This window comes from Manis pentadactyla, chromosome 2 (assembly GCF_030020395.1).
Source record: "Manis pentadactyla isolate mManPen7 chromosome 2, mManPen7.hap1, whole genome shotgun sequence".
NCBI classification, from domain to species: Eukaryota; Metazoa; Chordata; class Mammalia; order Pholidota; family Manidae; genus Manis; species Manis pentadactyla.
This window is the reverse complement of record NC_080020.1, coordinates 189,581,069-189,596,174: the sequence shown is the minus strand read 5'-3', so window position 1 is coordinate 189,596,174 and position 15,106 is coordinate 189,581,069. Positions and strand designations below refer to the sequence as shown.

The 15,106-nt window shown below is 36.4% G+C and overlaps 1 protein-coding gene across 3 annotated transcripts in view; it reads right to left on the bottom strand.

Annotated features, from left to right (window-relative positions):
- Positions 1 to 11,379, bottom strand: part of PPP4R3B (protein phosphatase 4 regulatory subunit 3B) — a 56,249-nt gene extending 44,870 nt beyond the window's left edge. The window contains exons 1-3 of one of the 3 annotated variants that reach the window (XM_036925989.2): positions 10,571 to 11,379; positions 9,135 to 9,190; positions 1,182 to 1,280 (exon numbers count right to left, since the gene is read on the bottom strand). In XM_036925989.2, the coding sequence (XP_036781884.1) occupies positions 1,182 to 1,280; positions 9,135 to 9,190; positions 10,571 to 10,712 (297 nt within the window). In that variant the 5' untranslated portion in view covers positions 10,713 to 11,379. The remainder of the gene's footprint in view (positions 1 to 1,181; positions 1,281 to 9,134; positions 9,191 to 10,570) is intronic. The other 2 variants (XM_036925988.2, XM_036925987.2) reach the window with 2 other exon arrangements.
- Between the last annotated feature and the right edge of the window lie 3,727 nt (positions 11,380 to 15,106).

The following is a 15,106-nucleotide window of genomic DNA, read 5'->3' as shown; positions in this document are numbered from 1 at the left end:
TGCTTCAGCAATACATGATGCATACATAGTAAGATAAGAGATAGGAAAGAAACCATCTACTCTTAGAAAAGTTTAATGATCAAGAGCCCCATCTCAAATAAGCTTTACACAGAATGGGAAAATTCAGATTATACTTTCTTGGGCCACTTTAATACAATGTGTGGCACTGTTATTGAGGGCAACAAGGTAAAAAAATGATCAGACACATAAAACTAATAACTCAAGAACCTTCAGTAATAAGACTCACTACAGGGAAAAACTGATATAAGTGAAAATGACAATAGTAAAAAAAAAACTAAGAATATTACACTAGGTAACCACTGAAATACAGTGATCTCAATTTACAGAAAATGGTAGTTAAAATGAATGTTAGGATTAACCAAATCCTAATTACCAAATGTTACAGCCCAGATTTGCCTAAAGAGACATAATTATTAAATGTAATGTGGTATCTTGAATGGGATCCTGGGAAATAGAAAAAGGGCATAGGGTTTTAAGCTGAGGAAATCTGAATAAAGTATGGACTTCAGCTAATAATAATGTATGAATAATAATAACAATAAGTGTTCACTAACTGTAACAGGTGTTAAGATGCTAGTGATGGGGAAAGCTGCTGGGAGGAAGTGTTAGGAGGGGAGTATACAAGAACTCTCTCCTTATTTTCTGCTCATATTTTCTGTAAATCTCAAATTTCTAAAATAAAAATATTATTTAAAAAATTCCAGTTACCTGAGAGTTATCACCTATCCTATATCCTGCTACACTATAAGTTAATTGTGAACTGAGTTCAGGAGCACTTTTGATTATTAGTATCAGGCATACAGCGGTCATAAACATTAAGCAAACAGGTGATCAAATTAAAGAAAAATCTAAAAGCTTTAGAACACAAGTAATCTTTTTTTTGATTTTTAGAAGATCGTGACATTATATAGGATATTATGAATATATGCTATCAAAGTCTAAGGTAGTAAAACAAAATAATAAAAACAAAAAAGTTTTTAAGTAAAAAAAAAAAAAAAAAACACTGTAGAAAATAAAAATTTCCAGGTTAGGTTACCAAAAAAAATCTCACATGAAGACATTCTCTTTTCACATTCTAATATACATCTTTCAGGTTAAAAAGAAAAAAAAAATCAAGAATGAATGCAAATATAAGTTAAATATTATTCAAAGAAACTTACCTGACAAATTTTTTCCCAGATCTCATCACAACCAGCTTTCTCCTGAAAACTTAGAGCCAGATCATAGTTTTCAGCCTCTGACCAAACAATTAATGTATCCTGTTTAAAAATAAAGATTTTACATCATCATGCTAGAAAAGGAAAAACTATAAAGTGTAAATAAAAATCAAGAGGACAGGAGGCAGCATATGACAAATGCTTCCTTGTAAGTACAATTAATGTACACTCAACTGATATCATAAAACTATACTTTGTTATCCTTTGAAACTTCAGTAATATACTGGCAATGAAATAGCTTTGACACTAAAAATGACAATTTTCTAAAACTAAAAATATTAAAACAGGTTAGCAAGCTATGGCTTATGTTACTAAGACAATGTTTAATTGAAAATTTAGTCGTGCTAATTACAATAGCCAAGAAATGGAAGCAACCTAAGTGTCCATCAGTAGATGAATGGATAAAGAAGATGTGGTACATATGTACAATGGAATATTATTCAGCCATAAGAAGAAAACAAATCCTACCATTTGCAACAACATGGATGGAGCTAGAGGGTATTATGCTCAGTGAAATAAGCCAGGTGGAGAAAGACAAGTACCAAATGATTTCACTCATATGTGGAGTATAAGAACAAAGAAAAAACTGAAGGAAAAAAACAGCAGCAGAATCACAGAACCCAAGAATGGACTAACAGTTACCAAAGGGAAAGGGACTAGGAAGGATGGGTGGGAAGGGACGGTTAAGGGGGGGAAGAAAGGGGGCATTACGATTAGCATGTATAATGTGGGGGGAGGCACGGGGAGGGCTGTGCAACAGAGAAGACAAGTAGTGATTCTACAGCATCTTACTATGCTGATGGACAGTGACTGTAATGGGGGCTGTGGGGGAGACTTAGTGAAGGGCGGAACCTAGTAAACATAATGTTCCTCATGTAATTGTAGATTAATGATACCAAAAAAAAAAAAAATCTAGTCATGCTTAGCCAAACTGTTATGTAGACATTCTAACCATCTACTTCCTATTGCTTCCAGAAAGTCAGCTGTTCCACTCCTAACCACCTACCACCTATAAATTTATCTTTCCCTTTGTTGACTGGTTACAAGTAGGCTAATAGCTTAAAATATCTTAAGGTTTAATACTTTCTATTTTCGTCTTTTTTTTAAATCTGGAAAAGCCTTAGGATAATAAGGAATGCAGAACAATGGTGAAATGAAGGTACTCTATATTGTAAATACTTATATCACATAGATGTAAGTATTACCAATAGCATCTAGTTCAGCAGCTTGATTGTAGAAAAATTAAGAACCCTAGGTTCAAGTAAATGCTTTTCTAGAATGTCCTTAATTATATCCCTACCTAAAGGTTAATTATGCTTTTAGGAAGAAGTTGTTAACTCCTTTATTAAAAACTAGGGTTTAGGTTTAAATTAAAAACACATGTCTAAAATCATTATGTAACACTCAAGTAAAACAAAATTCTTTGAGGGTACATAATGAATGTTTAATATGGCTAAAAATTTAATTTAAAAAAATACAAATTTGAGTTTATACCCTAGTTACCAAAAATATAATCACAAAACACTTTATATTTAGTAATTGTTCATCTGACTAGTACTTATTATGACCTGATACTAAAAAATATAAAACTAAAAGTGAGCCCCAGAATAATAAAGACAAGGTCTTCAAGATGAAAACATTTCAATACTTGGGTAACACTAACCCTTAAATAAAAATATCCTTTTCAGATCTGTGCCTTTTCAGCACTGTGCTTTGTGACATATTTTTTGCTTATCTGTGCATGGCACACGTATCTTTGGGACATTAATAAACATCTCTGTTAAACCAAAAGAAGCTTAGAATTTTCCACTACTAACTAAAACACTTAATCACCAGGCCTCAGATTAACACTTCTTTACTGTGTAATCAGGTAAGAAAAACAACTGGAAATCTGTGTTCTGACTTCTGTCTGACCATACTGCCTAGAAGGGAAATCTGCCACAAGGTATTCTAAAATTTTATTAGGCCATTCTTTTGTTTAACAACTCTAGTGGCTCCCACCATCTACAGAAGAGATTCTGAAAGCTTTTAAAAACCAGAACTCTTTTTACAAACAAAATTTTACTAAGAATCTCCATGTGAAAAAAAAAAAGATAAAAACAGAGCCAATCTGGTTCAAACACTAGGGCACCCAATCAAGCTCAGTGTACTTTCCTTAGTCCCTGAGTTATCTTCTTGGAGCCCTCAAAACAGCTTTATGAACTGTGAGCTCCAAAACTTTTTCAACTTTGTGACAGGAATGTAATATTACTTTAGCAATAATTTATAAAACATATTCTAGAACAGAAATAATTAGGCTTGTATAAAGATAAAAGAGCAGTATTTAAAAATGTTTCAATTGTAATGGCTCCATAGCATTATTAGTTAGCATTTTAAGATCCAATATACACTTAAGAGCACAGTACACCCATAAATGAGAGTAGAATGTCTGTATTTAACATAATCTTTTTAACAATTCTGATTTTTGGGGGCAGGCAACTTCTTAAAAGATTTATTATATCACTGTTTTTGCTCTGTCTCTTCGCCAAGATTACACCATGAGTGTAAATGTCAATTTGACCATTCATTATCTTGTTCATTTGCACTTACATTAATTTTCAACCCTTTAAAAGGCTTTTATTTTGTTAGGATTATAGGTTAAATTGGAAAATATCTGTAAAACAGTTATCTGTACATATAAGCTACAATAATTCACAATAGGTGGGGAACACTTCATGGAAATGTTTCTCTTCTTTCAGACTACAATGCCTATTTTTGACTCTTGATCAGTGGTTTAATATTAAACATTAGTAAAACTCAATTTCTTTTGCTAAAAGATGTAAACAGGTTTCTTCTCAAATACTAATACTTCATACTGTGCATTCCATTTTAGAGATCACTAGCACAAAAGAATTAAATCCCAAACCCTTTATCCAGGCATCCAAGGCACTTTCATTTTGTTGCCTATCTACCTTCTAAGAGGAAGTTCAGGTCAGCAACAAAATCTGAATTAAGGTAACTGAGTGCCCTCCTTCCCCATCATTTTCTTTTCTTCTTTCCTTCCCATTTTTAATGTAAAACTCTTTTCCCTAAGCCAGTCAAAATTCCAGAAACTAAAAGGGGATTCATATTCAGACTCCCTTTTTCAATGTAAGGACTGACCTTGGGAGATGGTTAAAAGGAGATTCCCATGCTGTTTCCCCAGGGGCAAGTATGGAGTGAAGCCCAAGAATCCTTATTTTTAAGTGTCCCAGGTAATCCTTTTGATAAGTCAAATTTGAGAACGTGACCTAAGGGTATTTGTAGCTAGTTAACAGAGTATAGGAAGTACCATCAGAACAGACACCTTCCAGCTCTATGAATCTGTGTATCTACTCCAAATGGGTGACAAATCCTATCCTTCCCTGTCCCATCCCCCCACACCCTACTGTCTCAGTAAAAAATAAGTTAAAGATACATTCCTTAGAACTGCTTACTCCAAGGGTCAGAGTAAAAGCTCCTAGTAAGAGATGTAAAGCTGGCACAATATCTAAAAGAATGAAAATTGTCAAGTGGCTGGGTTTCCTTCATATCCAAAAAAGCCTAGACAGTCAAGCTCAGTTTTCTATAGTAAGGTCCATTTCCAAGCACTATACTTTGTGACAGTATTTTTTGCTCATTTGTGCATGGCATACATCTTGGGATGCTATTAAACATCTCTGTTTAAACCAAAGCTTAGCGTTTTCCATCATTAACTAAAATCTTTAATCACCACTATGTCCCCATGGGAATCAGATTTAAAATGAGCTTGCAGGAATAGAAAAAGTCAGTTATATTTAGTCTTGTCTAAGAAAGTAAGAAAAGGCGATTACGTCCAAGCCCAGGATGGGAGTCAAACACAAGCTGGAGAAGCTTGCTAATTTGGTTTTTACTGAATCTGGTTTTCACAATAGTTTTATTATGAGAAATTGTTATCTTCAACCTTATGTATTAAAAACACATTCTTGAGTTGAATACTTTTTAAATCAGAGGTTCTTAATCCAGAGTCTAAATGACACCTTAAAATTCTATCTAAAACCTCGTGCATAGCATCTTTTTTTGGGAGAAAGGGTCTCCAGTTTCTGTATCATATTCAATATTGCCCACAGTAAGCAATCATGCACATACATGCATTAAGACCTCTGGAGAGATAATACAAGAAACTGGTAACTGGTAGCATCTAGTAAAGCAAACTTGATGGAGTCTAGAGTGGGAGAGAGAATTCACTAAAGACCTGATGTGCACATTTAATGATGTGAATGTATTATCCATCCAAGAGAGTTTTTTGTTTTGTTTTGTTTTGAAATAAACAAGCCTTTAACCAGATGATTAATGTAGACATGCTTTTTTCTGTTTCCCCAGTTTCTGGGAAGAACTATCATTTTCCTGGCCACAAGACTCAAAAACACTACTAGTGACCTTTTGTTTCCTTCATATTTAATCATTCATAAGATCTTCCAACAGTTTTTTGAAAATATACTGGAGCTCTCTGTCCTTTGTTCCAATTCCATTTACTATACTGGGAACAGACTTTCAATTACTGTATCTGAATTACCGCAAAAGGTCTTGCTACCTAGCTCTTCAGTTCCCTCCCCACCCTGAATTCATTATTAATGACACTGCCACACTTCCAAAACACAGTATCACTTTTATCATGTTAGGTCCCCACTTAAGAACCTATAATGCCTCCCTTTTGTTAGGCAAATCAAGCTCTCAATTAAGAAACCTCTGCTGCAAATAGGCCAAATACCTTTTGTAGTGTCAGGTGTACAATTTCCTTCCCTATTCGTTCCTTCAGCAGACACAATGGAGTAAAGTCAATCTCATTTCTCTCATTTTCTACTGCCCACATGTGTTGAATACAGTTTTTATGGTATTTTGTATTGGCACAGAACCACTACATAATGTTGGTCAAGAAACATAAACTTCCTATGCCTTAGCTGCCTTATCTGTGAAATGCTTTCATGGGCTTTCAATGAGGACTGGTTAAAACACTTTATCAGCTATTTTATTATTCTGTAACTGTTTCATCTATTATGTTCTGTCACCCAATAAAATCAAGGATGAGGACTTCCTTACAGTTTCTCCTAAATCCAACTAACACAGAACCGTGTTAAATATGAATGGCACACATCCCTATGGCTCTGCTTTTGATTAAGTGAAGACAGTGGGGTTGATTTTAAATAACCTAAAATTTTGACACACGCCATTAGGCACTTTATTTCATGTTCTACTGTATAAGCATTCTTTTCTCTTTCCAATGTGTTTACTTAACATTCAGCAAGTTTACTTGCTCCTTTAGGATATGTGTTATCTTTGTCCAGTTAGCTATTTCAATACTGCCCACTGGAAGCAAGAAAAAGATGTAAATAAACGATAACTTATTGATACTAAGTCATTTGACAATTTAACTCATTTTAACTTGAGTCCACAATTCAGTACTTAGCTCATGTTACGTCTGTAATGTTAAAATAATGTTTAACATAACAAAATAGCTTATTAGCTATGAACATCTCATTCATTCAAATTTTATTAAAAAATCACTAATAATAAATATACTTCATATAAATTTCAGAAAGGAGTAATTTTCTATGCTAACTTCTTAAATAATTAAGTGATGACATTTCAAAGAGAATTCTTATGAACATAGAAATATAATAGTGTGTTTGGAAACCCATTTGTGAAACCTGGTAAAAAGTACAGGATGGACAAGATTTTAATGAAAATACAAAAACCTTATTACAAAGAAACTAAGTTTCAACATGGCCCCTAAACAGCTCTGCGATTTCTATTAGAAAAGAGTATTCAATTTAAACAAAAATAAACAAATGACCCCCATTTACACAGGATTTTCATTAAGTACAAAGCTTGTCCATATTCTCAATGCCAGAGTTCTCTTATACTGAAATGTTATTTAGTAAAAGTACTTCAATTAGAAAACATATATTAAAAGCCCTAATAGTATATTATTTAAATGTGATTACAGAAAACATTTTTCCTCAGTGGCATAAAAAAATTTTTAAGATTTTTTTTCCTGAATACTTATTTTTAGCAGAGTAACAACACACATAAATCTATGTCCCAAAGTTTCTCAAGTGTTCATATAACGATTGCATATTTTTGTACTAATGTAAGGGGACTTATTTTATATACAAAACTATCATAAAACGTGATCTTTCCAACAGTAAAAACAGTTAAAGGATTTTGTATATAAATCTAATTTGTTGGGAGTTATATTTAAGAACACAGTTCCTGAAAATGTTATATTCATGCATATAGGGAAAAAATGATTACAAAATATTAGTATTTCTTTCTCCACAAACAAGCAAACAAACTACAAGTGGCTACCTGGTAAAAGTCAGAGCAAAGACAACAGCATCTGCCTGGCTGACTTAGAAATTAAATTTACTTAAATGTCTACCTTAAGCTGTCTAAAGTATAGGGGAACATCTTCACATGTTTGATATAGGACAAACGTTTAATTTGATTCTTCACCAAAAAAAAGACATAGTATTTTCTAAGCAGAAGAAAAAAAACTATTAATGGAATATTTAAAAATTTTAAAATATGTCAAATAATTAAGTATGTATTATATACACAAAATAATTGTTTAACAAGACTGTTACTAATAATGTTCTGTGCAACAGACACAATTTCATTCTTGCATCTGTGAAGTATTTGTTACTGGGCATCCACATTTTCACTGACCTTGAAGAAAGTAGATATTAATGATATAAACCTAAAATAATTTATCTTTTCCTTCAAAAAATACCTGACATATTATTCACTTTACACACTGCATACACACAAAAAGGGAAATAATCCAAACGTCTGACAACAGGTATACACCATATATATGTATATATGAATACCATACAGTGTTTTTTAAATTGCTAACAGAATAAATCTTCAAAATAATGCTGAGTGAAAAATGAAAGCTGCAGAATACACATAATAGTACGAGACCAATTTTGTAAAGTTTAAAACACACAAAAGACTACATATTTATGGATACATACATAGGCAGAAAGGTATAAAAGCATGTACAGAAATAATACACATCAACTTCAGAATAGTGGTTACCTATAGGGAGGATGGAGAATGGACAGAATGAGATAGTGGATTTTAACTCTACAATGTTCAACATTACAAAAAGATTTGAAACAAATATGGTATAATGTTAACATTATTAAATTTGATGGTGTTACAGACATTCATTGTATTATTCTCTGTACTTTTAAATTTTTAAATCTTTCATGATAAAAATAAAAACATTCACAGAATAAAAGAAAACGTTCAATCACCGCTGCCATTTCCAGATTAAATAATTAGGCATGCTAAAACACAACACAGATCTTCTTTTCCCAAGTAAGGCAATAAATATGTAATTACATAACCAGGCAATACACACTCATAAAGTAACCAATGATACATAAAAATACACAATTAAAGAACAGAATTTAAATGCTTCTAGTTCAAAAACTCGATTGTTGCTTGAGTCAAAGGATCTAATTTCACACCACAAACAAGCTTTCCTTGCTTTAAAGAGTACCCCTTTGAATCTTCCTTCATGCCATTTCATTTAAATGTGATGAGAATAAAAGGCTTTGTGTACAGGGTATGGAAGATACCTGGGCTAACAGTAGTTATGTAAGACTAATGAATACACTGTATTCTAATATTAACTAACAGTGGCTCAATTCAAAAATAATAAATTAGTGCCAGTACAAAAACTCACTTTCGAGTCTGAAACTTTTAACCTGCAAGGGAAAAACATATGGTCTGTAACTTTATTTACCAAACATACTTTTTCTTGTCTGGAAAGCTTTCCCATCTTTGTCAGATTAATACTTCCTTGATCACTGAAGTCTTTCAAATTAAAGATAAACAACTACTTGCCTGTTGTTTCTGATATGCAGTGTTTGGATTTATCTTTGATTCCAAGAGTAGTGATCCTGAAAGATAAAAAAATGATACTTGTAAGTTTTATTTTATACAAAGCCTAAATAAAACAACAGCAAACACACTAAAAACAAACAAACCTCCACTCCCCACCCCCAATCCCTTAAGTTCTCTTCCTCCAGCTAGACATCTGACAACATCTCATGTAATCTAATTCACATTTTTCTCTTCACATCCGGGCTTCGTATTTAATTTAGAACGTATCATCCTACTCCCAAACATCCTTAAAGGAAAAAAATCCATTTAAGACCAACATTCAGACCAAGAATATAGAGACCTGATGTCTATTCAAGTTTTATTGAAGTGAAAATTTTAAGGTCTAAATGACCACTTGAAGCCAAACTTTTTAAAACAAAATTATTTTATTGCATTTCCAGTTTAACAAATAAAACAAATTACAAGGACTACAACAGGGATCTGAGTACTTTAATAAACAAGTTACAGAACTGCATTTATCCTTTTCTCTGTAAAAACAAAAGAACGCCTCCCTGTAGAAATAAATGTTCATGACCATTTAAAATAAAAGCAAAAGTGCACGAGTACAGAATACGTCAAGAATAAATCTAAGATTGTTATTTTTCTATTATCTGCACATACCAGTTGCTCAAATCAAGGCGTTCAGATTACAGTGAGAAAGGTCTTTAATTACGGCTCAACGTTTTATAATTCAAAAATACTTCACATATGACTCGTACAATAAATCCGCGAATACAAGTTTACAATCGGCTCTGGTGTCCTAACTTGTTTAGGTTGTAAAGTATCCTCTTTTTTACCGCACTCTCTACAAAGGCAGCCTGGAGGGATCCCAGACTAAAGATGTATATGTGCTCGGGCATGCGTGCATTGTGGCAACAATCTGCAATAACCACAGGAAAAGGTGTCTTTTGGTTTCCCCATCACCTGTCGATTGTGCCTCTTAGGTGAAATCGAAAAATTTTATACCTCTTTGGTATAAAAAAAGAAAAGACACTCGGAAGTAAAGTTGCACTAAACCTTCTGTACCAGATATAATAGTATAAGGGCTAAGAAAATTAAAAAATAAAAGGCGGGCCTCCTCAGGACAAGGAGGTCACACTAACTTGTCTCTCACTACATCCTGCCTTCTCTAACACTTTCCTCTTTAAAGAGGCGACACTGGAGAGGAAGGGGTCAAGTCCTTAGTAGGGAGAGGAGGCGGGGGAACAGAGAATGGGCGTCTGACTGCGGGTAAATCCGAGCGAAGTAATTTGTTTTTACCGTACAGAAGTGCAGGCACAAAACCAATGCGCTGTCCCAGGAGGTGGTAGTAACAGTACTCTGCCCAGGGCCTAAACTCCAGAGCTGGGCCCGAACCGGAGGCACTGTTCCCTGCCCTACCGTTCCAATAGCCTTACCGTCGGACTCTGCCCGAACCAGCAGCGACATCCCCTTGAGCTCCTCCACATAAGTGGAGGACACATGCCCGGTGCCTCTGTCGTCCCATTGCCGGTCTTCATTCAGGGTATAGACCTTCACTCGCCGCCGCGTATCCGACATGGTGGCTGCTGGCCGCACCGCTCCAGCCGCCGCCTCCTCGCTCACCTCGTCCGCGCCCCTCACTCTAGAGAGACGGTGGAGGCGGAGGGGGCGGTGGCGGCGGCAGCTCCGGAGAGGCCCGAGTTTACCATGGCTCTCAAGGTACTGCCGCAAGGGGCCACAAGAGCCACTGAGACCTCTCCGCCCGGAGCTCCGGTTATCTTTCACTTCACCCCCGCACACACCCACTCTCCCCTCCCTTTTCCCGGAGAGCTCGCTCGCTCTACCGCCGCCGCCGCCGCCGCCGCCGCCGCGGTAACTACTGCAGGTCCGCCATCTTGTAACCCGATTCTCTCTGCCTTTCTCTTCCTCCTTCAGCAGGCTCGCACGGGCTGTACTCGCAGGGGCTACGGCGGCCGACGAGTCCAGCGCACGCCAACTCCGCTTGTGTACACGCCTCCCGGGCAGGCAGCGCTCGGCGTTCTCGCGAGGCGGTGAGAGGACCTAAGTGCTACTTCTTCCTCTCTCTGCCCCGCCTCTTGGCACGGGATCTCGGCCTAGTGTGCGGTCCCCGGTGGTGCCGCGAGATTCTTCTCTAGGCAGGTGGCGAGAGTTCAGTAGTGCATCCGGTTTCGTGCAGTTGGTGGGGGCTTTCGAGAGTGACCAGCCGCCGGGTCCTACTCTGAGGAAAAAGTAAAGCAGGCCTGGGAGGTACGCATGCTTGGACGGGGCTAACTGGGCAAAAAGGAAGGAACTGTGCTCACACTCTCTAACGGAAGCTAACCCTGTCAGCCTGTGGGAGAAAACTACTTTAAATCTATTTCTGTAAAGATGTAGAAACTTTGAGCCCTTAAAGGCGACCCCAAACCCATTAAAACTTGTTATGGAGTCTGTTAGTTAAACATCTCAGAAAGTGTTTTGTGGATCTCCAGACGATTATAACGTCGTACAAAAAGTGTATCAAGATTTCCTATTTCCCGCCAAAGCATTTCCGCGTTAGGCTTTTGGTAGCTGGCCATTGAAAAGCATACTTTCCGCTTCATCAAAATACAGTGCCTTTCGCGTGTTTGTAAACCCGGAATATGGCAAGATAAATTTAGGGAAATGGCGGGGAGCTACCGTCCTAAAACACCCAAGAGCATTGTTTTGGTATTTTTGAGTTTCTCTTGAGGGTCAATCTTGTGTATCTATCAGGAGGTCTGTACTGAATAAGCGAAGGGTGAATTCTCTTGGCATTCACGTTGTCAAACGTCACGTTAATGTTCAAACATTGCGCGTGGTTCCAAGTCATACACTGGCAGTAGTTTATTTCAGCCCTTGTTCATGTTTGATAGAATCCTTTTATTCGTTCTTTAAGACGGCCTCAGCTTGTTCAGCTGCTCCTTCACAGTCCTTTAGCCTGAAAGGTGGAAAACCGGGGAGATGCACACGTTGACCTGGCAGCATCTTGGGAGTTGTAGTCATTACTTATCGATGGACCTGTCAAATCGTGCTTAAGTTTTGACCAGATCTAATGTGTGGACACACTTCAGCGGTACACTAAACCATGAGAGGTCTTACATACAGGCACCTGATAAAAATTAATTTTGTTTTCAAAATTAGGTTACATAGGATTTTATTTTTTTTAATCTAAAGAGGACCTCAGAAAATGTACTTGAATTAAGTAGTTATAGGTTAACAGTAGAACCCATTAATTGCTGTGATTGATGTGGACAAAATGCATTCTGAACTCAGAAAAGTTAACATTTCTGTCATGGGTCAGAGAAAGCTTCACAGAGATAATTTTTGAGCCTGATGTTAGAAGATTCCTGCATGGGAGTTTGGCTTGTAGAGGTGTTAAGAGGCTAAGGGGACAGGGTAAATGAAGACATAATGTGTTACTGGCCTAAAAGAACTTATATATAAGGTATATATAAGTTAAAGGAATGAGAACTACATAGCAGTCACATTTTTTGTAACTGTATGGGTTAAGAGGTTAATATTCTACAAATAGATCTAACGACAAACTGAAATAATAGTTTCCTGTATTCAATCATTCAACAAGATTTTTTGAGCACATATACTAAGCACAAGACACTGTTCTATATAGAGAATAATAAAAGAAAAACCTCTCTTCTGATGGAGCTTACATTCTACTGTAGAAAGACAGTAGATAAATATATGCCAGGTATTGATAAACATTATGACCAAAAAAATAGAGTAGCAAAAGATTAGAGTGAGTTTGGGAAAGGTAGTGTTTATTGAAAAGGCCTTTGAAGGAGGCAGTCAGCCATGCATTTTCCCAGGGGAGGAGAGAGCCAGGAAGCAGCTACAGCAAGTACTAAGGCTTTGAGGTGGGAGCATGCTGAGAGCATGAGAATAGTAAGAAAACCAGTGTAATTGGAGTGGAGTGAGAAAGGGGAAGATGGTGGGAAATAAGGTTGGGAGTGTGAGGGAGGCTGTTTAAAGGACCTTGGATTTTACTTCGAAAGAGTTACAAATCCATGGGAGAGTTTTGAACTAAGTGAATTTATCTGACTAATGTTTCAAAGTACCCCTCCTATCTTCTCTTCAGGATCTCTGTTACTGTAGCCCCTAAGATCTGGTGACCCAGATAAATAAGGAATCAGGGTTAAACCCTTAGAACTCATCTCTACCCCTGGATCCTCAGGAACACATTCTTGTTTTATTCTTCCTCTTAAGTCACAGGGATTCTCTTCTTTCTACTGCAACAGGCACATCTCTAACATTTGTAGGCATGGACATTTGCAAGGTCCAGGAAAAGCATACAAATGGAAGACCATATGCCAGAAGTCTAAATATTTAAAGGTTTTAAATCAAAATGTTAAATAAAATATACTTTCTTCTCAAGGACTTAAAAGAAATATATTGTTAATATCTATAGAGTAAACTGGGTTCTCAGTCTCACTGATTCATGTTCTTAAAATGTAAGGCTTTCTGTTTTTATCCTTACCAATTCTGTTAGATGTGTTTATGAAAGAACCTTTATGGAAATTTTTTGCTATATTCACTTACTTTTTATTAAGGTGATTAATCTTTAAGGCTTCCCTATTTAAGTAAACCATCAAAATATAATCTATATCCTCTTCTGCTACATTCTGATTTATTTTCGCCTTTAAAGCCAAACTATTCAAGGGTTGAAGTGTTTATGTTCCCTTCATTTCCTCACCGTCCACTCACTCCTCACTTGAACCCATTCTGGTTTCCATCACCCCAGCCCTCATCAAAAACTCTTGATAAACTCACTAAAGACATCTATGTTGATAATTTCGGTGGATATTTTCCAATCCATTTTACTTGCTCCAAGTTAAAATTGACACTTTTTTGTATTTCTTCCCTCCAGTCATGACCCTTGCTCTATCCTTCAGATGTTGCCACAATGATCATTTCCTCAGAGAAGCCTTCCCTGACTAGTTCAAATATGCTTGGACTATTACAGGTACCAAAAAATCCAATTCAAATTGGTTTAAATGACAAAGAGAATTTATTGGCTTATGTGAATGGAAAGTCTGGAGATAAGGTGAACCTCAGGGTTGATTTGATTGAGTGACTCAGTGGTATCAGAGAGAATATGAATGGAAAATCTGGAGATAAGGTGAACCTCTGGGTTGATTTGATTGAATGACTCAGTAGAGCAGAGAGAACTTGATTTTCCTTTCTGCTGTCCTTTATCCTAAGACTGACTCCTTTTGTATTTTAAAATAGTGGCCCAAGCTCCCAAGGCTACATAGTTCTTCATCTACATAAAAAGAGAGTTTCTTCACATACCCCCAGTTTCATTGTGATTATTCTAATTTAGGTCACATGCCCACCCCAGGACCTAGACTTATGTGGTCTAGGGAATGTCAAGTACCAGTTGGCTGAGGTGAATCAGGGCCCATCCTTGGAGCTGGGGGTAGGTTAATCCCATCCAAATCCCATGCATGTTACTCTGTGTAATGGGGGTAAAGTAGATGCTAGGAGGACAACCAGGTATCTGTTATATATGTTCCTTTTAGGCACTCATAGCACCATGCACCCCTCCATTGTAGCATGTCATACTTGCAGCTTTATATTCATTTGTATGATTTTGATTAATAACTGTCTCCACATCTAGACGGAAAATTTCTGTGAGTCCAGGGAACTATGTTTTTTCTCTCCATTTACTCTCTAGTGCCTAGCATAGGGTGTGGAACTTAGGCAAGTAGCTCAGTAACTATTGGAAGGTTGAAATTTCCTCTAGACATTCACTATTCGACTTGACATTCCACCTAGCAGGTAATTTAATAACTACCCTATCAGCTCAACTGAGATTAAATCTTTGAAAACTCTAGGCTGGTTATCTCTAATGTCTCTCTCCAAGTAATCAATTCTTGTCATATCAATGATATTTGTGAAACAAATTTGATCATATTATATTCTTTTAACATCTTGCA